The 25,029-nt window shown below is 40.2% G+C and overlaps 4 protein-coding genes and 2 pseudogenes across 4 annotated transcripts; 2 read left to right on the top strand and 4 right to left on the bottom strand.

Annotated features, from left to right (window-relative positions):
• Positions 1-147: 147 nt before the first annotated feature.
• On the bottom strand, positions 148-1,264 carry LOC110064994 (CD209 antigen-like protein A). Its single transcript, XM_020772095.2, has 2 exons — positions 929-1,264; positions 148-815 (listed from the first exon to the last, which is right to left on the bottom strand). Exons 1-2 carry the CDS (start codon positions 1,035-1,037, stop codon positions 361-363), a joined length of 564 nt encoding a protein of 187 aa, XP_020627754.2. The 5' UTR covers positions 1,038-1,264; the 3' UTR covers positions 148-360.
• Positions 1,265-3,696: 2,432 nt separating this feature from the next.
• Positions 3,697-7,245, top strand: LOC149111314 (uncharacterized; annotated as a pseudogene).
• A 2,654-nt stretch (positions 7,246-9,899) lies between these two features.
• LOC149111313 (perlucin-like protein) lies at positions 9,900-11,008 on the bottom strand. Its single transcript, XM_089292712.1, has 2 exons — positions 10,667-11,008; positions 9,900-10,553 (listed from the first exon to the last, which is right to left on the bottom strand). The coding sequence occupies exons 1-2, from the start codon at positions 10,890-10,892 to the stop codon at positions 10,105-10,107; spliced, it is 675 nt and encodes a 224-aa protein (XP_089148838.1). The 5' UTR covers positions 10,893-11,008; the 3' UTR covers positions 9,900-10,104.
• Positions 11,009-17,932: 6,924 nt separating this feature from the next.
• On the bottom strand, positions 17,933-18,931 carry LOC149111312 (perlucin-like protein). Its single transcript, XM_089292253.1, has 2 exons — positions 18,557-18,931; positions 17,933-18,449 (listed from the first exon to the last, which is right to left on the bottom strand). The coding sequence occupies exons 1-2, from the start codon at positions 18,774-18,776 to the stop codon at positions 18,007-18,009; spliced, it is 663 nt and encodes a 220-aa protein (XP_089148379.1). The 5' UTR covers positions 18,777-18,931; the 3' UTR covers positions 17,933-18,006.
• Positions 18,932-20,132: 1,201 nt separating this feature from the next.
• LOC149111311 (uncharacterized) lies at positions 20,133-21,572 on the top strand (annotated as a pseudogene).
• Positions 21,573-23,223: 1,651 nt separating this feature from the next.
• On the bottom strand, positions 23,224-24,412 carry LOC149111310 (perlucin-like protein). Its single transcript, XM_089291438.1, has 2 exons — positions 23,964-24,412; positions 23,224-23,854 (listed from the first exon to the last, which is right to left on the bottom strand). Exons 1-2 carry the CDS (start codon positions 24,187-24,189, stop codon positions 23,409-23,411), a joined length of 672 nt encoding a protein of 223 aa, XP_089147564.1. The 5' UTR covers positions 24,190-24,412; the 3' UTR covers positions 23,224-23,408.
• Positions 24,413-25,029: the final 617 nt, after the last annotated feature.

The raw sequence follows: 25,029 nt of genomic DNA, 5'->3' as shown, positions 1-25,029 counted from the left end.
TTTCGTCATCTTTCTAAAATATTTGATTTTGTTCTTATTGTTAACCCCTCAACAAAATCGCATCAAAAATACTTAGCGATCTTCCAAATTTAAAATTTGTAAGGGTAAGGAATTTTTTTAAAAATAGGAGCATATATAATTACAACGTTTGACAATTTGCAACCATGCACCACTTTTATTTTAACGCCATCAAAATTACACAGCAGCTCAAACGAAAAGATAAAACGATTGGCATCAACAGAATGACTTGTCTGACAATAACTACTGTACAATAAGCGAAATACCTTATAACCTGGCCAAAAACAGTTTGATTTTGATATAATTCTACGGTAAAATCGAGAAAATAGACGCACCATTAGTTCAATTGGCCGTCTTCTGGCACAGAATACTTAGGGCGTACTTCAATTGGCTCTCTTTCAGGGAGCACAATAAGTCGTTCCACTTTCCTGGAGACGTACCTCCTTTTCCGAACATGTTGCTACAGTACTCGTTGTTAGAGAAATTGTTTGGTTCGCCAGTTCCCCACGGAGAATAATGACCCTTCAGTGGAGTGTCGTCAATCCAGTAAAACTTGTTGTCGGACTTTCGGATAAAACCAAGCCACACGCCCCAAATTGTGATCGTCTTCTGCTTCTTCAGCAGGCCAAAGACGAAGTTATTTTCGCCAGCTGTCCTGATTATGGCGAGGTCCCCTCCCAGATTCTGGCAAGTTCTTCGAGCGTCGCTCCACTTCAGTGTTGGAATGTTGATGATCAGGAAACATGACTTTTCATAAAGAACCAAACCTTGTGGACAAGCAGTTCTGTTGACCGAACCTGATGAAAACAACGTGAAGTTAAAAGTTACCAAGATGTAATCAAAGCTACGAACGAGATTAATTAAACGCCAGACCAAAATGTGAACCGCTTATGGACTAAAGGCAATTCACCTTTGTCAGACAAAGAGTCGATTTTGGCTTTGATATCAGTCAAGAGGTTTCGTTCAATCTTCCCGCAGCACGAGTTGTGGATGTTAAACGTTTGGTCAGCTCGCCGCATTGTTTTGCCACCAAACGCCGTTTTCAAGCGGGCATATTTAGCTTTGCCGTTGGTAGAGTCGTCGACTGCACCAGGATGCAAAAGATTAAAATGAAGCTCGATTTGCGAAACATTTTTGAAAATCTCTCAGTTTAATATCAGTTACTGACTTATCGGTCCAAGGCTGAAGTTTGACTGCCACTTTAGTGAAATGATGTATCAGTTATGAAGGACGAGAAAGAGAAAGGTTACGTGTACAATCAATGAAACAAGAAAAAGAATCAAGTCATGTTATTGTAAACAGTTCGGTGAAAAGTAGCGCAAAATATTTTGAAGAACCTTGTAATATAAATTTACAGATATCTATATCATCTATTCAATACTGCTTCCTCCAATTTTTTTCCATGTGTATTATTTAATTCTTTCATTTCAATACCGTATTCCATACTGACCGACCCATTCATTTTTAATCAGTCGGATGTTAATACATTTTATGAATACATCGAATAAGTCAACAATGACAGAGCCGTTCTAGTTTTGACTTACAGCAATTGGTTGTCATAGGTAAAATAACCTATCTTGTTCAATTATTCGTTCACAAGGAATATGTTGGGAAGATCAAAACATCATCAAAATCGCTGACAACAGACTCTTTCGGTAACGCGAGAGAAAAGTTGAACCTCGAAGTGCTGCGTTTGCCGTCGCAATAAATTAATAAGGAGGTACTAAATAAACGTTACTTAGGAAACGTCTGCGGTCTCCTACGAAAGGCAGGGAAAACGCCCCGCAAATTATGTCATTTTATTCTTTTTGGACGACAAAACAAGGCATTTGCGTCGCTCAAAACAAAGGTAAGCGGAAGTTGTTCCGATGAGAGAAATAAAAGTTTGGTAATTTAGGTACACACTTTTTTCACGTTTTATTATTGTATTGCGACGCGACTGTGTTTGGACAATTAATACTGCTGCATTAAACCAACACCTCAGCAGATTCGTTTATTTGGCCATGCACCTAATGACAGGGATCCATTGTTTGATGAAGTGTGCTATGTTAAAAACTGTGACAGGAAAAATGGCAGATGCGTTCAAATTATTAATTTACAAGGAAATGATTAAGATTCAGAGTTTCATTCGTCTTATTTGTACAGTTTCTAGGGACGCATGCATTATCAAAAATTTGAAACGATACTTGAAAACTCCGCTCGCTTTCGGATAATTTTTGAAGGATTGTTTTATTCGTCAAATAATATTCCTCTTTCCATCGAAGGGGATAAGAAAAAAGGCCATTTCATGTTAGTTTTGAGGTGATCGATAAATCTCAGGTAAGTCGATAGAATGTGGTATTACTTATCCTAGATATCCTTATTGACATAATTCCAAAATATAATTTAGGATATTCTTGTTTCCCACTCAATCAAGAGAATTTCAACAAATAAATAGAAAGGAATGATGATCTCCTTACGTTTGGTTCCCGTTTTAAGACAGCAGTCCGTTCAGGTTTGATTTCCCTTGGCAAAATGGACACGCCGATGCGCCATTAACTGCTCGGCCGGCTGGCATTATGGAATGGCGTTTCTTTTTCTTTTTCTTTCGCTTTTCCGAATCGCTTTATCTTCTTTCTTCTTTCATTCCTTTACAGCGTCTACTTAAATAATTTGAAAACTCGCCCTCTTTATTACTCGGGCTTCCGTAGGAAAGCCCGAGTCTCAAAATGCTAGCGTTTTGGTCGCCAAAAGAGGGGTCATGGTCCCAGGCGTTCTATGCGTAGACCATGGAAACTGGGGACGAGAAACACGACATTGCTCGCTCTTCGTGACAGAATGCGGTGTTTTGCGAAGAACGTTTTGGCAAGAATCGCGCCTTATACATTCACCTCACATACAAAGATGTGGATCGTTTTCAGAAGGGGTCGGTCCACGAATTATATTGTTTGAAAACCAGCATGCAGGTAAGCAAAGTTCACGCTCGAAAGGTTCTCGTGAGATAACAACTGAGCCGATTGCGGTATGAGTTCAATCTACGAAAACACTGGCAAAAAATAGGCAGTCAATGACGGTATGTGGCTACTGCTGTTATTATTTAGAACATTGCAATAAAACAAATCATATTGCAATAAAACGAGCTAAATACGAAAACGTTTTTGGACTCGTAGCTCATTAAAAACATGCGACTTGTTTCTTGCACCGCGCAAAATATGTCGATCTCCAAAGTTGTAAAGATAAAACTTTCGGTAACTTGAATTAAGTATCTTACCTCCAAGTTAGTTGGCTTTCTAGTAGGGTGCAGGAAAAAAAATAACGTGTGAATTTGGAGGCACGTTGTGCGGGAGAATTAAACCTTCGATTGTGCGGGGAATTGTGCGGGATTATTAACGAACCAATGTTCTTGCCAAGTCCCAAGGAAAATCTGCATTGACGATAGTTTAGCCAGTTATTTTACTAGTAGTTCAAATATATTTAGCAGTCTTAGCAATCGCCAATTCTTTTAGAAAACCGTGTTTGACTGCAAAAGATAAATCATGTTGCGTGGCATGAACTAGACGAGCATGAAACGAAAATAAAGAGCAAAACAGAATGCCGCATCTTCCCTTATAAATGAGAGTCCTTTTTAAAAATACTCCTGCCTTGATTCAATAAAAATATGTAGCTTGAATATTTTTTCATAAACTGCGTTAAGGATCCCAAATTCTTGGAAGTTATCCGCAAAATACACAACTTGAAAGTTTATGCAAATCATGATAAACGACTATAAAAACGGAGGGTTAAAAATGGGTGACATTGCTTCGTTTACCAAATGGCTCAAGACTGTTTGGATTAAAAAATACCTTGACGATTCTAACCGCCCTAGGAAGCCCTAGGAGATATAGAGGATCCGGAGGAAGAGCACGATCCGATTTTAGCAACGTATAGGGAGACTGCAAAGAAAGTTATCGGGAGGTCTAAAAAGCAGAGCAAACCGTGGATAGGTGACAAAACGTGGGAAAAGATCAAGGAGAGGAAAGAGGCAAAATTGAAAATGGAGGGTGCTAGATCGGAACGACTAAAACAGAGAAGGAGAGAGGAATATGATGCGAAGGACAAGGAAGTGAAAAGGAGTGCTAGGGAGGATAAGAGGAATTGGATAGAGAAGAGGGCTTCAGCAGCAGAAAAGGCCGCTGAGAATGGTAGAAATAAGGGACTATACAGCATAACCAAGACAATAGCCGGGGAACGGAGGAGAGAAGAAGTAGGCGTGAAAGACAAACAGGAAGTGCTTAAGACAGAAATGCAAGAGAGGCTGCAGAGATGGGTAGAGCACTTTAGTGAAATATTAAACAGAGATGACCCAGTGAATCCTGTGGAAGAGGATGAGATAGAAGAACCGGAAGAGATCGGGGAAATAGATTTAGGAAGATGGCGATTACAAGAGGTTAAGGACGCACTAAAGGGGACAAAGCCAGTGAAAGCGCCTGGAGTAGATGAAGTGGGCCCAGAGCTATTGAGAGCGGACATGGAAGACACTGCACATAGGTCGACCAGATGCTATAACCGGCTTTGGGAGACTGAGAGGTGGCCGGAAATGTGGAAGAAGGGACTGACTGTCAAGATATTTAAGAAAGGTGATTTGCGGGATTGTAACAACTGGAGAGGAGTGACTTTACTACCCGTAGTTAGTAAGATATTCTGTAGGATGCTGCTAAAGAGGATCAAGAGAGGTGTAGACAAGAAGCTTCGAAACGAGCAGGCTGGGCGGTTTAGATCAAAGAGAAGTACAACTGAACAGATCTTTATACTAAGAAACATCTTGGAGCAGGCAAATGAGTGGAGGGCGGGCCTGTATGTGCACTTTGTGGATTTTGAAAAAGCCTTTGATTCGGTACACAGAGAAAGCCTATGGAACATCATGAAAAGCTATGGGATACCACATAAGATGGTGAGAGTGATCGCAGGCAAATACCAGGGCTTCGAGTGTGCAGTTGTTGATGGAAGTGAGACATCAGAATGGAGTAAAGCAGGTGTGTGATGTCAGGATTCTTATTCTTACTGGCCTTAGATTGGACCATGAGGGAGGCAACAGCAGACAAGAGAAGAGGAATACGGTGGAATTTCACAACGGTGCTGGAGGATCTTGACTTTGCGGACGATACTGCACTACTGCCATCCAAGATTAGCGACTTGCAGGAAAAGAATGGGAGACTAGCAGAAGAAGCAGCCAGAGTAGGCCTCAAACTTAATGCAAGAAAGTGTAAAACACTGAGGACTGAGTTTGCTCATAGTTTAGAGGACGTCGTGGTTAATGGTGAGGAAGTAGAAGACGTTGAGGAATTTGTATGCCTAGGTGCTACAGTAAACAAAGAAGGAGGAGGCAGTAGAGATATTACGAACCGACTGCAGAAGGCACGTGGAGCATTTCAGAGACTAGGGAAGGTATGGGCAACCAGAGGAATAGGAAGGAGAACCAAGATACGCCTATTCAAGACTTTAGTTCGACCGGTCCTGCTATATGGCTGTGAAACATGGAAGATCACTAAAGCTGATGAACGAAAACTGAGCAATTTCCAATGCCAGTGTCTGAGACGGATACTGAGAATTAAATAGGAAAGCAAAGAATTACAAACAAGAGAGTGGTTGAAATGGCAGAGGTCAATGACATAAGCTGCGAGGTACGACGAAGAAGGTGGAACTGGTTGGGACACATACTCAGGAGAGAGGGTGCGAACGACTGCTTCACAGCATTGGGATGGAGACCAGAAGGTCGAAGAGCGAGAGGGAGGCCAAAGACAACTTGGAGAAGGACGGTGGAGAAGGAAAGAACCAAGACGGGGTGGAAGAGCTGGGAAGTAGCTAAAGCGGTGGCACGGAACAGGGAATGTTGGTCGGAAAGCGTGACGGCCTTATGCGCCTACTGGCGCGACGAGAAATGATGATGATGATGATGATTCTAACCGCGGAAAATGGAAAGATTTTTTTGAACTTGAACTTAGGAAATATGGCGACAAACTAGTCTTTACATGTAATTTCAACAAGCTTGACACTTCAAAGTTGATATCGGTCCAAGACCCTTTTCTACAAGAAATTTTAGAAATATGGTCAGAGGTTAACTTTGATGATAAAATCGAAACCGAGCAGCAATTTCTTGAACAACACATACGGCATAATTCGCTAATTAGGATCGAAAACAGACCGGTCTTCTACAAACATCTTTTCCTGGATGGAATCACTAAGGTAGCCAGTTAATGACGGACTCGCGCAGTTTTCTCCCCCTTGCAGATTTTATCAGCACTTACAATATACGAATACAACCCATTAAGTATTTCGGCCTTATTTCTGCCCTTCGGCACCATTATAACACTAATTTTCTTGGTAAAGAACCTAGTAGCACAGACGCTCCCGATACCTTCTCCGAGACTTTTATTAAGAACGATAAAGCGAACAGAGTTGTATACCAGAAGCTCCTCTCTTTTAAAAGCGCCGTTCCTTTTAAAAGCCAAGGGAAATGGAATGACAGCATTAAATCTGATGAAAGATGTTCTGCTGACCGGACTAGCGTCTATTGCCTGGCAGCTAGGTGCACAAAAAGCACAAAACTCGTAAACTTTCAATTCAGATTCCTTTATCGTATTTTACCAACGAACCTTCTCTTAACCAAAATTGTTATATAGAGCAGGACCCGAACTGCTCCTTTTGTACCAACCATCCCGAAAACCTGATCCACCTCTTCTGGAACTGTACAATAGTAGCCACCTTTTGGGAAAATTTGACTGAAAAACTTAAGCAGGCCAATCTCATGACGATAGACTATTCAAATCACACCGCCATATATCTGGGTCTGAGACCGGACACCTCTAAGTTTTCACTTCGACTAAATCTCCTTTACTTCCACTTCTCAACATCACAGTACCATAAAAGCCATCTATCTACTTTCTGCAAGCGAACCAAGGCCAAAGTGCAATTGAGATTTAGACATACCACCAATATTTTTAATTTAAATTACTTATCTCGGAAACCTTTCTGCACTGCTTATTTCTTAATTGTATCTATGATTAATTCTTAATTATTAGTAATTGTTGTTAATAGAATTACTATATCAAGTACGTAGTTATTGGATAATAATATTTAAAAAAACTAAAAACCGGGCAGAGGAGTCGCCTTTTTTTTTTCTTTCTTTTTATTTAGGTATTGTTACCACTAGTTTTATCGTTTGTTGTTAAACCTGTTTTAGGTATTTTAATGTAAGTAATTATGTAGCTTTTTTCCTCTACGGTTATTTTGTATGTTATTCTGTATGTGAACAAATAAAAAAAAAATATTAAATAAATAAAAAAAAACTATTTCGATTTTCGGTTTTTAACCAAATAACAATTGGACACGAAAATCTCGTGATTTGAAGTGGGACTGAACCGTAGCAGTGTTTTCCCCGCTTTGTTAGGCGTTAATTTATAAACGGAAACATTTCCGTGTGAACAATTTTACGGTTAAAAAAACGGACCAAAACGGCACGGCTAAGTTGAAAGCGAAAAACCCGTCTGATTTCCTGTTTTGACAGTGAAAAAGTTATCGCGAGTACTATTGCTTTATGTATGTCTGAGTGCAGTGGATTAGCGCTATTAATGTACTATAAATAACAATAAATCGCTAAAAAGACTTGAGTCATTTTAAATCGCTTTATTTTTCCCGCACTAAACAACTTAAAGCATAACGGATGCATCGGTTAAGTCAATTAATATATGCCAAACCAGTGGATAGTACTTTTCGCGCATTCTGATTGGTTACCCAAACTCGGTATAGTGTTTGCTTTTCCGAGCTGGGGCGCGAAGGTCGTAAGCAAAATGGCTTCCCGGTTTGCTACCGTGACAGAAGAGAAATTCTAGCGGTAAACGAGGCAGCTGTCCCTGAGAACACCAAGAAGGCTATAAAATTCGGCTTGGTGGTTTCTACAAGTGCGGTTTTATTATTTTTAGCCGTGAAGTTATCGCCTAAACCGACACAAGATTTGTTATTGTTTCGAGGTAGCGAAATTAAAACAATGTCGACAATGGAATTCTGTAAAATATTTCACAGAATGGTTTCAAATGCAGGAAGCACTTACAACTACTTTTGAAGCAATGTCGGCAGAGCAACTCCGCAAGTCCCTTCAAAAGTTTTACCCGTCCGCAAGAAATTGTAATTTCAACTTCAATGTCAACCTTCCAGGCAGCGGCTTTCAACAAAACTTGTTAAGATTCTCTGAGGACTATAAACTGACTGATTTTTCCCTTGACATCAAGGCATCGACCACTTCTTTTCGCTGTGTATATCGTGCTATCATTTCACTAAACACACGAGACACTTTACGATTTCTCTTGTCGATCACCTGATGTATCATGTGACGTTTCTTGCGCTGCTGCACACTTTGCCAGTTTTGTTTCCTTGTTTATAGGTTTGTTTGCTTTTATAAATTCCTGGAGCCAAGTTTAAACCAATTTAAACCATTTTAGCTAGCTGTTGAAATTTCCATCAATCCTTTATGTGTAAGATAGTTGTTAATGGGGACTCAGCTACAGGCTGTAAGGGAAGTGCTCAGGATCCCCTTTTTGTTAGAGAATGTATGATACCAATCCTGATAGGGCTATAAATGTTTCTAAGATATGTCTAGATATGTCGCATCTCAGCAAATAATTAGTGCTTAGAACGGTTCAAAGAAAAGTTAGATCGTGACATTTCTTTTGCCGTTTTTAGCGCAGACAAGTTTTATTCTCATTTAAGAGTCATTTGAGGGCTGTAAAGCGTAGGGCATTTCCAAGACTGATGAAAGAGAGAATAACTTCTTAGTGGAAATCTCTTACAGAAGAAAGCACTAACTGGTACAAACCCCATATTTTGGTATTTTTTAAGACACTTAGGAGGCTAGGGCTGTCATGGAAACGGTAGAAAGGGGTGCTCATCTCAGACGTCTCTTACTCAGAGGGCGCCACTGACCCGATACACACAAAGGTCCAAATTTGAAAATTTGATCTCACGCCCTGAAGTCGAAACCAGCTCATGACCCTTTCCCTTTGTTCATTTTAATACATTAGTAAAATTATTCTGCCAAATATGACAGTAGTCATTACTGTAATTTTGCCCACAAAGTGAACAAGAGTTTTTCGGTGCAATTTTGCATTGTTTGAGTGTGAAACTTGGTCATTCGTGAACTCCAGCAATCGGCAGCAAAGTTCACGACAATAAAATCCCTACGTTTTGCCGCAGTTTCCATCTAAAGGAATCGAGAAGTACATTTCTCCATTTCAGTCTGCAGGATCTTTAAATCGCAGCGTAAAGACCAAGACTATGCTGGAAGAACTATCCTTTCCATAATTGTGCTGTTATGTGTGGCTGTAATGATATTATTATTTATATTATATTATTTGAAAGTGAAGAATGATCATCGCAGTAAATTTTTCAATTTAAGCAATTGGAAAGAAGAAGCCTGAAAAAATCAGGGCTTCAACGGAATTCGAACCCGTGACCTCCGCGAATACCGTTGCGATGCACTACCAACTGAGCTATGAAGCCACACATTGGGAGCGATGTCAATTAATTGAGTTCATGTTGAACTGCGGTCGCGGAGGTCACGGGTTCGAATTCCGTTGAAGCCCTGATGTTTTCAGGCTTCTTCTTTCCAATTGCTTAAATTGGAAAATTTACTGCGATGATCATTCTTCACTTTCATCTACAACCGCAGTTCAAATATGAATTATTTCATATATACTTCAAATCATTATATTATTTATTCTCCAAACCTACTTACTGGGGATATAGATTTTCATCGTTCCAAGGGCTGTTCTAATTCTGCCGAATAGTTTTGTGATCTTCGAAATCAATTGCAAATTTGTTCAAGAATTTCGGGTCAGGAATGTGAAAGGCAGAAATCATAAGTTTGACAATTTGCAACCATACACCACTTTTATTGTAATTTTACCTCGCTTCCACAGCAGTTAAGATTAAAAAAGACAACATTATCGAGAATCAAGGGAATGACTTGCTCTACAATACCAAGGGTACTATAAGCCAAATACCTTTTACTCTAGCCAAGTTTGATCATTAATATATTTCCATGGTAAAAATAAAGAAAATAGCACCAACGTTAGTTCAGTCGGATTTTTTCTGGCAGAGAATACTTGGGGCGTACTTAAGTTGGGCTTCTTTCAGGGAGCACCCTATGTCATTCCACTTTCCCTGTCTGCTTCCCGCGCCAAACATGTTGCTACAGTACTCGCTATTCGGACTACCCGGTTCCCCACTTCCCCAAGAAGAATAGTGGCCCGTCAGTGGAGAGTCGTCAATCCAATACATCTTTTTGTTGGATTTTCGGGTGATACCAAGCCACACGCCCCAATCTGTGATTGTCTTCTGCTTCTTCACCAGGTCAAAGATAAAGTTATTTTCCTCAGCTGACCTGATTATGGCGAGGTCTCCTCCCAGATTCTGGCAAGTTCTCCTAGCGTCGCTCCACTTCAGTGTTGGAATGTTGATGATGAGGAAACATGACTTTCCATGAAGAACCCAGCCTTGTGGACAAGCAGTCCTGGTGACTGAACCTGATGAAAACAACGTGAAGTTAAAAGTTACGAAGATGTAATCAAAGCTAGGAACGAGATTAATTTAACGCCAGACCAAAATTTGAACCGCTTATGGACTAAAGACAATTCACCTTTGTCAGACAAAGAGTCGAGTTTGGCTTTGATATCAGTCAATAATTTTCGTTCAATCTTCCCGCAGCACGAGTTGTGGATGTTAAACGTTTGATCAGCTCGCCGCATTGTTTTACCACCAAACGCCGTTTTCAAGCGGGTATATTTAGCTATGCTTTTGCTAGAGCCAGTCGTCGACTGCACCAGGATGCAAAAGATTAAAATGAAGCTCGATTTGCGAAACATTTTTGAAAATCTCTCAGTTTAAAATCAGTTACTGACTTATCGGTCCAAGCCTGAAGTTTGACTGCCACTTTAGCGAAATGATGTATCAGTTATGAAGGACGAGGAAGAGAAAGGTTACGTGTACAAACAATGAAACAAGAAAAAGAATCAAGTCATGTTATTGTAAACAGTTCGGTGAAAAGTAGCGCAAAATATTTTGAAGAACCTTGTGATATAAATTTACAGATATCTATATCATCTATTCTATACTGCTTCCTCTAATTTTTCTACATGTGTATTATTTAATTCTTTCATTTCAATATCGTATTCCATGCTGACCGACCATTCATTTTTTAATCAGTCGGATGTTCATACATTTTATGAATGTATCGAATAAGTCAACAATGACAGAGCCGTTCTAGTTTTGACTTACAGCAATTGGTTGTCATAGTTAAAATAACCTATCTTGTTCAATTATTCGTTCACAAGGAATAAGTTGGGGAGATCAAAACATCATCAAAATCACTGATAACAGACTCTTTCGGTAACGCGAGAGAAAAGTTGAACCTCGAAGTGCTGCGTTTGCAGTCGCAATAAATTGATACGGCGGTACTAAATAAACGTTACTTAGGAAACGTCTGCGGTCTCCCACAAAAGGCAGGGAAAACGCTGCGAAAATTATGTCATTTTATCCTTTTCGGACGAGAAAATAAGGCTTTTGCGCGCGTCGCTCAAAACAAAGGTAAGCGGAAGTTGTTCCGATGAGAGAAATAAAAGTTTGGTAATTTTAGGTACACACACTTTTTTCACGCTTTATTATTGTATTGCGAGGCTACTGTGTTTAGACAATTAATACTGCTGCATTAAACCAACACCTCAGCAGATTCGTTTATCTGGCCATGCACCTAATGACAGCGATCCATTGTTTGATGAAGTGTGCTATGTTAAAAACTGTGACAGGAAAAATGGCAGATGCGTTCAAATTATTACAAGGAAATGATTAAGATTCAGTGTTTCATTCGTCTTATTTGTATAGTTTCTAGGGACGCATGCACTATCAAAATTTGAAACGATACTTGAAAGCCCCGCTCGCTTTCGGATAATTTTGGAAGGATTGTTTTATTCGTTAAATAATACTTCCTCTTTCCATCGAAGGGGATAAGAAAAAAAGCCATTTCATGTTAGTTTTGAGGTGATTGATAAATCTCAGGTAAGTCGATAGAATGTGGTATTACTTATCCTACTTATCCTTATTGACATAATTTCCAATATAATTTAGGATATTCTTGTTTCCCACTCAATCAAGAGAATTTCAACCAATAAATACAAAGGAATGATGATCTTCTTACGTTTGGTTCCCGTTTTAAGACAGCAGTCCGTTCAGGTTTGATTTCCCTTGGCAAAATGGACATGCCGATGCGCCATTAACTGCTCGGCCGGCTGGCATTATGGAATGGCGTTTCTTGTTCTTTTTCTTTCGTTTTTCCGAATCGTTTTATCGTCTTTCTTCTTTCATTCCTTTACAGCGTCAACTTAAATAATTTGAATACTTGCCCTGTTTATTTGTAAGCAATTGCAAATTCGTCTCGTTGTTGTAATTGGTCAAAACTGATCACGTGAGACAATCGTGTCCATTGGTGAACTATTGTAGTTAAGACATTCCGAGACCGTTTAAGTGAAGTAGCTAATGAATCGCAGCTTCTTTCTACAACTTTGTAGATGAATAAATAAAGGATTTGACCTTCCATGTGAATTTCAGCTAGAATATTGCGTGAAGAAGTACTTCGCAAGATGTTCTCTTCTTCATCTCAATATATCGACTATTTCATCACTTTTACTGCCTGACATCACGACAAAAATGTGGCCTCTTTTTAGTCGGTACAGGGTTCTCCATGGGAGGCGCGGTGGCCTCATGGTTAGTGCTCTCGTTTCCGGATCGAACGGTCCGGGTTCGACCCCTGGGCGGGGACATTGTGTTGTGTTCTTGGGCAAGACACTTTACTCTCACAGTGCCTCTCTCCACTCAGGTGTATAAATGAGTTCCGGGGAACTGGGGGGTAACCCTGCGATGGACTAGCATCCCATCCAGGGGCGAGTAGAAATACTCCTAGTCAATTCATGCTGGAGAAACCGGGATAAGCTCCGGCTTAGTGGGCCGCTTGGTTCGTATGCAGGATTTGCCTTTACAGGGCTCTCCACGCATCCACCTTGTATACTAACCCGCCTTTGGGGTGCCGTCAATCCAGTAACCAGGGTAATAGGCTGCGGGAAGATACTGCACGCAAATCTATGTTACGATTCTTTCAATGCCAACATTTTTGCAAATCAATAACTAAACTACGGTTGACTAAAAGCAGAGGTACATTGTGCACAATGTTCAGTCACTGCCTCTATAAGTAACACACCAAATAAGCAAATTTCATCAATCCTATTTTTTTTCATTTTCAGACTTGCATTCCAACCTGGAACGCAGTTAAACAATGCTTCATAAATACTTGAAATTAAGTGTTTAAGGGGCTCAGTCATGGTTTGCGGATATTGGAAAGTTTAGCCTCAATTTTTCAAATTCGTCGTTTGTAATCCGTGTTAATCTTCTCCATCCTTAGCCATCCTTGTTGCTTTATGGTTTAACATTATCTCGTTGGTGTTTTTCTATCTTCTTAACCTGTTATTTTCAGGTTTTCTACCATTTAAAGGTAATTTTGTATGTGGCCAAAATAACTCAAAATACCGTGACTGAGCTCCTTTAAGAGCGAACGAAACCCTAGAACAAAAATCACTCAATGCAGCCTGCTAGATTGTTCTTTTAAAGTGAAGAGTCCTAGAAAGTGAAACCGTCATTTAGCGAGACTTTCAGCTGTTTCTTCAAGTCATACACTAGTGTGAAACTCAAAGCCAGATTTTCTGTCTATGCGTTTGAATCATGTGAGACCTCAGGTGCAATGTCTCCAGTTCAGGATAACTATGTAAAATTGATATAAAATGCATGACGCATCGTGCAGAATGTATCCACCGAGGAGCGAAGGGCGGGGGGGGGGGGGGGGGGGGGAAGTAAGGCCTATAATGGGGATTAACCCTCATACCCTTCATTCATTCTAGCTAAACTGGTTGTTTATTCGCCTGTTACAGAGAAATAAGACTCATTTCTGAAGCAAAATTTTCGTTTATTTTTCCGCGTTGTAGGAAAAAAGTTATGTGTTAGCTTTTCCCAACGTCGTAGTTAGGAAGATCCCCAACAAGCTGAATAAACTTTCTACGTTTGGATATCCGCCTCGTTTTCATGCTCTCGTACCGAGGCTTACCCGAGCGGTCCGCCAGTTGCAATAATTTTGTTTTGTGTTTCGATAATTTTGTGTTGTGTTTCACAGATATTATGTTGTGTTTCACAAATATCATGCTGTGTTGGGCAAATATTTGTTGCTTTTCTCTAAATTTTTGTTGTGTTTCACAAATATTGACTCGTGTTTCAAAAATGTTGTACTGTGTTTGTTGAGTTTGCAGATATGAGCGACTGTAGAAAAAACACCGAACAGACAATGGCAAACGCACAGATGTCACGCACCATAGAAGTCGTGTATCATATCATTTTTCACTGATATGATTGTTGTGGACAGGCCCCGTTCTACCTCGTGCGAGATATACTAGCACTCGACTAACGAAAAGGAGCATAAAGCAAAAAATACGCACTCAACATATAGCATCAACCCCATTTTAAACGCGGGTTTGCAAAAAGGAACATGTGCGTGTGTATCAAAATAGCTCCACACTGCAGATCAGCCATCGAGTGCTTAGAAATCTAGAAAAAATGGCGTAAAAAAACACAAAATAACGAGGTGGAGCTTCAAACACATAAGGATCAAAACATACATTACGCCATTGGCTAGCTGTTATAGCCAATAGAAACCAGGCTCTTTCGATCCGTCACAAGGATGCACACCGTGGAAGTTTGTGCAAAGCCGCACTGTGTGTACGAGTTGCGCTAGCAACCACAGACGTACAGAGTATTTTAGAAATACCGGAAACTGATCGATGAGATCATATGGAGGGTCGAAACCATGGTCTTGCCTGAACTAGGCCGAACAACAGGGACCTTAAGATACGAAGACGGGAAGGCCAGGACGGGAACGGGAGTGCACGCGGCAAACTTTCGCGGGTCCCGTCGTGTCGCCAAAGACAAAATGATTAACATGAGTATTTTCGTAAAGGACGGCGACTTCAATAACTTGAACTTCGTAAAAGCTATTAAAAAAAGCAATGACATCCTTTCGACTAAAGAGATTGTAGAAATCTTATCCTATTAAGCTTAAACGATGGTGAACAGTCGATGCTGAATTTATTCTTCTTTATGAGCGAAGCAATCATCTCTGTCAGTATTGAATAAAGAAACCAGAATTTCCCTATGAAAAAATTAAGCGAACAATCTGATCTGATCGACCTGCTTCAAATGGCTTTTTACCACCACAGCGTTTGAGAATCCTGTCGCCAAAGAATCTGGACTTTGGGTGAACATTTCAATTTCCTTCTGTAATTGTAACAAGCGTTATAAAAATAAAACAAACACTACATCAAGTTCCGGGTAGTAGATATATAAAAAAAACACCAACATTAGTTTGAAAATTAAATGTGCTTTTTATTTGCTCGATAGATGCTTTCATGGCACTCATTCTTACAACATTTTAGCGACTGTACTTACACTGATGTATTCTCAATGCATACAGTTTGTATTTTGTTTTGAACTTGTACACCCGTGACAGCGACTGAACAGTGACTGGAACACACACGAAAAGACAAGGAATATTTTTATTGACATCTTGTTTTCGTATTTCAGCACAGTATTTCTGCACTACAATCACGAAAAATGTGAGCCTAGTAAACATTCTCATCAATATACCTGAAAATAAGGTCGATTGGTACATTTGTCAGGGCAAAACAAGAGCAAAATACTCACGTTTTCGATAAGATGGCAAGTCGGGCAAAGGCGTCCTCGACGAGACGAGGACGGCCTCGTACTGAGGGCTATTGTTTTAGGCTGAATTTTAATATATCGAAATTGGTCATTTAACAAGGGGTTTTGTGGTAAATATTGACAGGAGCAACATCAAATTAGTTTTGTTGAAAGTAAATGTTTCAGAGCGGAAAACAACACGATGTACAAACCTGCGACGATACAAACGGCAACATTAAACGCAAGAAGGACTTCCGCTGGCGATCATGACCTAGCAACTATTACACTTATTGAAATGTTTATTCCAGCCGTCTGTCTGTCCTTTATGATCATAGCAGGGACGTTTTATCGCAGCCTGTATTTCCTCATTGCTTACATTCGACTGTGCCAAATACGGACACCACGTCAGACGTCTTTCCTGGACCATCTCGTTTGCACGCTAATTATTGAAGACAAATTGACCCGGCACCCGCACTGCTAGGCGATTTTTCTGATCCGAAAGAACATTAATGCCCCGTCCACACGTGACCGGACATTTTTGAATCCGCAACATTTTCTTTTCGGATTCAAAAATTTCCCCGTCCACACGCAGCGTACTCAAATCGAATTCGCCTGCCCACACTCATCCGATGGTATCCGGATTCACTCCAGAGAAATTAGGCCTACACATTGAGCCGCCATATTGGTTTATTGTTCGGTAAGATTACTACGTCATCGGATTCGAAACTATCCGGATTCGCCGTCCACCCGTTATCGGATTCGTTGCGGTTTTATTTTTTTCCACTTTGGAGAGCGGACTCAAAAATATCCGGATTCGCTGAAGAATTCGCCGGATGCGTGTGAACGGAAGCCGTATCCGGAAAGAAAAATTTGTGGATTCAAAAATATCCGGATACGTGTTGACGGGGCTTAAATGTTTCCAAAATCAAGGATAAATCTTTAAGTTAGATTGACATTGTGAACTCCTGTCGTCTGATCTTTCAAATCTGTAACGCGTCGCACCCTCCGAAAACGAGAAATCGATGTAAACAGGGGGATTGCACAAGTGCCAAAATTAAATTTAGGTTAAAGCTTCGATCGCCTCTAACTTGCATGTTGTTCTACACATCAGCGAAAAAAAAAAAAAAGAGAGAGAGAGACCAGCGAACTGAGGAATCACTTTCTTTTTCTTTGTAGCGTGACGTTAAAAATATAATTTTCGCGGGAAAATTCATGCTAACTAATGATGAGGATTTGGCGAGTGTTTGAAATGTTTACATAGGTTAATAACGATGTCACAGCTAAAACATTCTATCCTGCAGTCCATTTAACTACTTATTTGTAGATCTTTCATTAAATCATGGGTAGCAATCGCAGAAAATCGGAATAAAGTGATATTGTTCGCTAAACATTCGGCGGGAAATATTTCTGACTGATGATTTTTATTGGACTTTGCGAGAGGAACTACTCCAATCTGCCCGTAGATACCATTTTTAACTAAACTGGACATTGATAGGAGTAAAAAAGACTACCAGAAAATGTTTTTGTATGGCAATAAAGTGGCACACTTTTGAAGAGCGACTCGCTGAAAATGGCTAAAATTTGGGTCACGCTCATTAATGCGGAGACGAAAGTTGGCACATCTTGAAAAGCCGTAGAATTAAAGCGAAAGACCTCTAATATATCTCAGTCAACTAATAAGGAAACAACTATTGTCGCACGGAAGTAAGAGTTTCTGGAATTTGTAAAAAGTATCTTTTAAACTCACCTAAAGTGGCCCGTAATTTCGGTCATTTTAGACCGCTTGAGACGCCAAAATCATGATGTGGTGATATCTCGAAGAAAATCGAACGCCTACTTAGGCAAATGTCATGGTTGTCAATCTTTTCGGATAGCTTTTATACTGTGAACCTGAAGATGAATGTAAACGGCCGACCTCGATCTTTTGATTGTGCCCGGTTTTCTCCGACAATGGCACCCAAATAAGAAAAAAAAAACATTCACAGCGTTTAACAATTTACAAGCAAGTACACATCCATTTAAATTCTACTCCAGGTACACGGGAGTTCAAAGGAAAAGAGAAAATGATCGTGATCAGTCAAGATAATGACTTGTCCAACAATAAGAAGCGACTGAATGCCTTACAACAAAACCAAGTTTGATTTTAATACAATTCTTTGGCAAAATAGAGAAAATAACAGCATGCCTAGTTCAGTTGGATTGCTTCTGGCAAAGAATACTTGGGGCGTACTTTAGCTGGGCTTCTTTCAGGGAGCATAATAAGTCATTCCACTTTCCTTGTCTGCTTCCCGCGCCAAACATGTTGCTACAGTACTCGTTATTCGGACTACTCGGTTCTCCTCTCGCCCACGCGGAGTAATGACCTTCCAGTGGAGTGTCGTCAACCCAGTTGAACTTGTTGTCAGACTGTCGGGTTAAACCAAGCCACACGCCCCAATCTGCGATTGTCTTCTGCTTCTTTACCAGGTCAAAGATAAAGTTGTTTTCCTCAGCGGAACTGATTATGGCGAGGTCTCCTCCCAGATTCTGGCAAGTTCTTCGAGCGTCGCTCCATTTCAGGGTTGGAATGGTGATGACGAGGAAACAAGACTTTCCACGAACAACCCAACCTTCTGGGCAAGCGGGTCTAGTGACTGAAAATCAAGTGAAAATGAGATTATATTAATGAAGATCTGAAGACAGGAGAGAGATCTATCTTACCTTGGTTATGGACTTTGTTTAGAGTTATAAAGCAATTTACCTTTATCAGACAATGAGTCTATTTTGGCTTTGATATCGGCAAGCAGTTTTCGTTCAATATTTTGGAGGCCCCAGTTGTTGATGTTAAACGTTTGTTCGGCTAGCTGCGGTGTTGTGTCATCCAGAACTGATGTTAAGCTAGCCTTATTAACTTTATCGCTGGCAGAAACAGTCACCAGGAAGTAAAAGAACAAACAGAAGCACGTTTGTTTGGGCAGCATTTCGAAAATCACCAAATTTACAGGTACTGACTGATGCAAGTCCGAAGATGTGACTGTGGCTTTAGTGCAATGATGTATATCACTTAAAAACAAGAAGAAGAAGCAGAAAAAAAGAAAAAGATGCAAGAAACCAGCAGTAAACCAACACGTCAAAAGACTCGTTGACGTGGCCTTACGCCCAAACGACAGCGATTCATTGTTAGCAGAAGTGTGTCGTGTTGATAACTGTGACAGCAAAATGGCTTATCATAAGTTGAAACTATTAAAAGGAATTGCCTTGTTTGCACAGTTGCCAGGAACGCATAGTCAGATATTTCAGTTGAAAACCAGCACGCGTTTCTCGATTGTTTTTGAAGGCTTGTTTTATTGCTCAAGTGTGTGGAGGCGCAGTGGCCTCATGGTTAGTGCGCTCGTCTCCGGATCGAGCGGTGCGGGTTCGAGTCCTGGCCGGGGACATTGTGTTGTGTTCTTGGGCAAGACACTTTACTCTCACAGTGCCTCTCTCTACCCAGGTGTATAAATGGGTACCGGCGAATTTAATGCTGCGGGGTGACCTGCTATAGACTGGCATTCCAACCAGTGGGGGTAGAAATACTCCTAGTCGCTTCATGCTACCGAAACCGGAGATAACCAACAGCCTAATGGGCCACTTTGCTGGCGGATGTACACTTCAGCTTTACCTCTCTGACCTTCTCTGTTACAAATCCCTATACATCCGTTTTGTTTTAAATTTCTTAATTCTTTTAAACGCTTTTTAAATCTTTTTTCTTTTTAAATCCTATATATAGTGCTGTCCACGTCAAGTAAAATTCGTGTCACCGGAGGGATCCTCCTGGGATTCCCACAGCCGAGAATAATTAAAAAAAAACTTGACAGGTATTATCATGGAAATATGGCTTATATCGGGGATTAACTCTCGCACCCTTTGTCCCCTCTAGCTAAATTCATGCATTGTTTTACCTACTACACAGAAATAAGACTCATTTTTGAAGCAAATTTTTTTCCTATTTTTCTGCGCTGTAGGAAAAAAAGTGTATATGTTTTGCTTTCTCCTAGCTTGATGGTTAAGAAGATCCCCAGCAAGCTAAATAAACTTTTCAAGTTTCCCAGCCAGCTGAGTAAAACCATTAGTTTATTCAGCAAATATTGCACTAGATCAGCCATCACTTGTGTTAAACAACTGAGTGGATAGTGTGTCTCAGCCCATTTTGTCTGGATTTTGATCCATAATAATAATTTCAATGATCAATAATTTTCAATAATTTCAATCCGAAATAATAATTTCAATGATTTCAAGCATAATTTCCCAAGAGAAAAGTTATTTAGTATTAAAAGAAACAGTTGGGTGGACTTGTTCATCTATAAGCAACTGTCAACTTGGGTAGCGCTGCTAATTGTTAACAATTCCTTTTCATGATTCATGACCAATTTTTCCTTTGTCTTCCTCACTAACCCACTTTTGGGGAGTATTAAACTCATCACCCGACTTTCTGCGAACGTCATGACAAATATCCAAAATTGGGACTGCGCGTTTTGCTGACTTGCCTGTAGGTGTTGTTCATCCGCTCTTATTGTGTCGAGGTCTTTCGGCCAAACAAGCCAGTTCTTCGAGTGTCACAAGCTGCGACAAGAGCATTAAAATACATACAAACGATTAGATTAACTTAGCACAAGAAGTTGAATTTGCTGCGTTACCGCGCACAAATTTTCTCGGCATTAGGCGTTTGAAATCATCATTTAGTTCATAGGTACTGAGGTTTACCCACGAAAATCATAGTGAATAAACTTCGTACTGATTCTAAATGGAGCCAACCAGGAGCACGAACGACAAAATTTCACCGTGAAAAAAAATATCTTTTGTCCAATCAGCAACGCAAACGACGAAATTTCAATAATGATGAATGAACGTACTGAAGAGAACGTCATCCGAGAGCCGTTGCACAAAACCCCGCATGCTTTGAAAAATGGCCGAGGGAAGGTTTGCTTCTGTTTGCTCAGTTATTTTAGAACAAGAAAACAGGAATACCGCCCAAGAAACTGAACGAGATGTAAGATTGCGTGAGAGATTTTTGAAAACGAAGGACGAAGTTAAGAAAATTGAAGACATTTCAGCCGTTGAGCTGAATGAATACATTGGCCAATTTATTATCTCCGTCCGCACTAAACATGACACCGAGTACGAGCTTCGAAGCTTAATTGCCAGCTTGGAACGACACTTGAAGAAAAAGGGCTATTCTGCCAGCATAATCAAGGACTTGGTCTTTGGGAAAACCAGAAAGTTCTTCAATCCAAGCAAAAACGGCTAAAGAAGCAAGGAAAAGGGAATAAACCCAACGCATCGGTAGCTTTGACAAGCGAAGAATACGACAAGGGTTTGCACGGTTTTTGTAGTCCCGAAACACTTTTAAACACGTTCTGGTTAAACAACACTCTTCACTTTGGACTCCGTGGGTGAAAAGGACATCGTGATGTGTGCTGAGGAGATGTAAAGCTACACAAAACGGCAAGCGGAGTGGAGTATATATGGAGTTTAATGCAAGACAGACAAAACCTGGAACTGGATCAGTCTACAGCGATGACAGAGCTGTGCCACCGAAAATGTTTGCGACCGACGGAACTGAAAGATACCCTGTCGCGGTTTACAAAGTTTTTTTGCCAGGAAGAGACCTGAGGAAATGAATTAAGACGATGGTCTCTTTTACCTGGCCGTAGACAACAACACTTCAAAGGCAGACTCACTCGCAAGTAAAGGCTGGTTAAAGTCCGGCGCTGCTGGCGTTAACAAACTCAAAGGTTCAATGAGGGCAATGGCTCAGAAGGTAGGAATTCAAAACTGACGACAGGCTTCTAGACATTTGACTTAATTGCTATATGATGAACACAGTAAGTTTGGTAAATTTTATAAGCTTTCATTAAGCGAGTTGTTGTTGAGCGATTTTAAACTATTTTTTACGTTTTTCATCGTCCCATTTGTGCAATTTGTCTACCAAATACTACACGAAAAAATCTTAGTAGCTATGAAATAAACACATTACAGCATGGAAAACGTTTTGTACGATTTTTATTCACTCGATGATACGTATCAGAAAACTCGACTCGTGAATAAAAATCGTACGCTGGCATTTTCCATGAAGTAATCTCTACTTCATTTCCATGATGTGTTTTGTGCCACCTTAAGTTTAAAAATGTGAAATATGCAATGATGTTGTCTACTTCTTTTCAACCAAGATTTAACATGATCTCATATTATTCATTCCAGCCAAATAAATATTTTCCATCTTACATGTATTGCCACTCTTTGAACTTGCCACTGCCTTTAAACCAGTTTTAAACCGGTTTAGCTAAAGCGTATTGAGAACTTATTTTATCCAGTATGTGTAAGACATCTGTTTGCAGGGACAAAAGTGTAGTTTTACCGTAATGTCCGTTCAGACGTACGTTACTTCATTTCAAGTGAGATCTTTGAATCGCAACCAACAGACCAATACTGGTTGATCTGTACATGTAATTATATATATTTTAAGGTGATTTTTTATTATTCTCGAAACTGCTTATACGAAATTTCGTTTTTCCTCAAATTTTAATCATCCCATTGGTTGTTATAATTCTTGACCCCCGTATAAATGGCGTCAAAGTACTTGATCTTCCAAATGCAAAACAATTTTTTTCATGACTATGTACGCTCATTCTTGACTTTGGTGTATAAATAAACGAACAATTATTCTTCTCACAAGGTCTGGAAAATTTTGTAAACGAAGCTTTCGACTGTATCGCACAGTCTTCATCAGCGATTAAAGTGAGCTCACGTTGTCACGTGAATGCAAATTGTTTAATCACGTGACAACAGATGGTCAAAAATGGCGGGAAGATCACAGCCCCCGCCTCTGTTCAGTGTTGGGCGTTGACGTCTGATATGGCTGGCCTCCTTGATTTTCCTTTTGATATATACCAACTCTTTATCAAGAATCTTGACTCCTTCCCAGTCGATCTCGTGGTTGGCCTAAGACTGGTGTTCCCGGATTGCAGATGTTGTTTGTTTCTGATGTTCACCCAGTCGCTTCTCCAGAGTTCTCGCTGTCTCGCCAGTGTAATGTAACCACGAATATCGACTGGGAAGGAGTCAAGATTCTTGATAAAGAGTCGGTAGATATCAAAAGGAAAATCAAGGAGGCCATTCATATCAGACGTCAACGCCCAACACTGAACAGAGACGGGGGCTATGATCTTCCCACCAGTTTTGACCATCTGTTGTCACGTGATTAAACAATTTGCATTCACGTGATAACGTGAGCTCACTTTAATCGCTGATGAAGACTATGCGATACAGTCGAAAGCTTCGTTTACAAAATTTTTCAGACCTTGTGACAAGAATAATTGTTTGTTTAATTTTTTTCAAACAGTTTGGGTCAAGAATTTTAAATAGGAAAAGAATCACAGCGTTTAACAATTTGCAAGCAAGTACACTTTTATTTTAATTTTACGTCAATTACACAGCAGTTTAGGCAAAAAGACAAAATGATCGTGATCAATCAAGCTAATGACTTGCCCAACAATAACAAGCGCCTTTTAACCCAGCCAAGTTTGATTTTAAGATAGGTCGACGGTAAAAGAGGAAATAGCAGCTTCGTTAGTTCAGTTGAACTGTTTCTGGCAGAGAATACTTGGGGCGTACTTAAGTTGGGACTCTTTCAGGGAGCACCATAAGTCATTCCACTTTCCCCCAGTACCTCCTTGGCCAAGCATGTTGCCGCAATGTTCGTTGTTATTTGTATTGTTCGGTTGCCCACTTGCCCACGGAGAATAATGACCCCCCAGTGGAGTGTCGTCCACCCAGTAGAACTTGTCGTCGGACTTTCGGGTTAAACCAAGCCACACGCCCCAATCTGTAACTGTCTTCTGCTTCTTCACCAGGTCAAAGATAAAGTTATTTTCCTCAGCGGACCTGATTATGGCGAGGTCTCCTCCCAGATTCTGGCAAGTTCTCCGAGCGTCGCTCCAGTTCAGGGTTGGAACGTTGATGATGAGGTAACAAGATTTTACATGAAGAACCCAGCCTTCTGGACAAGGAGGTCGGGCGACTGAGGAATCAAATCAAAATGGAGTTAAATTTTACGAAGATCTAAAGTCAGGAGTGAGATTTATTTTAAACTGCTCATGGAATTTATTGAGAATTATAAAGCATTATACCTTTATCAAACAATGAGTCTATTTTGGCTTTGATATCGATCAGCAGCTTTCGTTCAATATTTCCGAGGCCCCAGTTGTTAATGTTAAACGTTTGTTCGGCTAGCTGCGGTGTTTTGTCATCCAGAACTGATGCAAGGCTAGCCTTATCAACTTTATCGCTTGCAAAGACTGTCTTCGACTGTACCAATAAGCAAAAGAACAAGCAGAAGCACGTTTTGGGCAGCATTTCGAAAATCACTCAGTTAGCAGATACTGACTCATCCAAATCTGAAGAACTGACTGCGGCTTTAGTGAAGTGACGTATCACTTATGAAGAAAAAGACGAAAAAGAAAAAAGGGTGCTGGAAGCAGCATTACGACCACGCGTCAGCGATTCATTGTTAGGTGAAGTTTGTTGTGTTGATAACTGTGACAGCTAAATGGCAAATTTGTTCCAACTATACAAGAAAATGACGAAGATTCAATATTTCATTCGTCTTGTTTGCACAGTTGCCAGTCAGATATTTCAGTTGAATCGATTCTTGAAAACCCGCTCGCTTCTTTCGATTGCTTTTGAAGGCTTGTGTAACTGCTCAAATAAGAGTGTCTTTTTTTCCGTGGATTTGAGTTTTGAGGTAAACGATGAATGTCTGGACAGTCGACAGCTGGAATGTGATGTTTTTGATTGCATTTTTTCCCTTGATTCTCCTATTGTTTAATATAATGTAGGATATTTTTGCTTCCAGCACGGCTAGAAAATTTTAATCAACAAATAGAAGCGAATCTATGTGAATGATGTCCTGGTGTTTGACTTTCCCTTACACCGCATTCTGTCCGGTTTGATTCCTCTCGCCTGGCAAAACGAAGTTAAAAGTTACGAAGATGTAATCAAAGCTAGGAACGAGATTGATTTAAGGCCAGAACAAAATTTGAACCGCTTATGGACTAAAGGCAATTTACATTTGTCAGACAAAGAGTCGATTTTGGCTTTGATATCAGTCAAGAGTTTTCGTTCAATCTTCCCGCAGCCTGAGTTGTTGATGTAAAACGTTTGGTCAGCTCGCCGCATTGTTTTGCCACCAAACGC

This window comes from Orbicella faveolata, unplaced genomic scaffold (genome assembly GCF_042242905.1).
Source record: "Orbicella faveolata isolate gen_17 unplaced genomic scaffold, um_ofav_v1 contig_24, whole genome shotgun sequence".
NCBI lineage: Eukaryota > Metazoa > Cnidaria > Anthozoa > Scleractinia > Merulinidae > Orbicella > Orbicella faveolata.
Note: the sequence above shows the minus strand (reverse complement) of the source record. Positions and strands in the feature narration are given on the sequence as shown.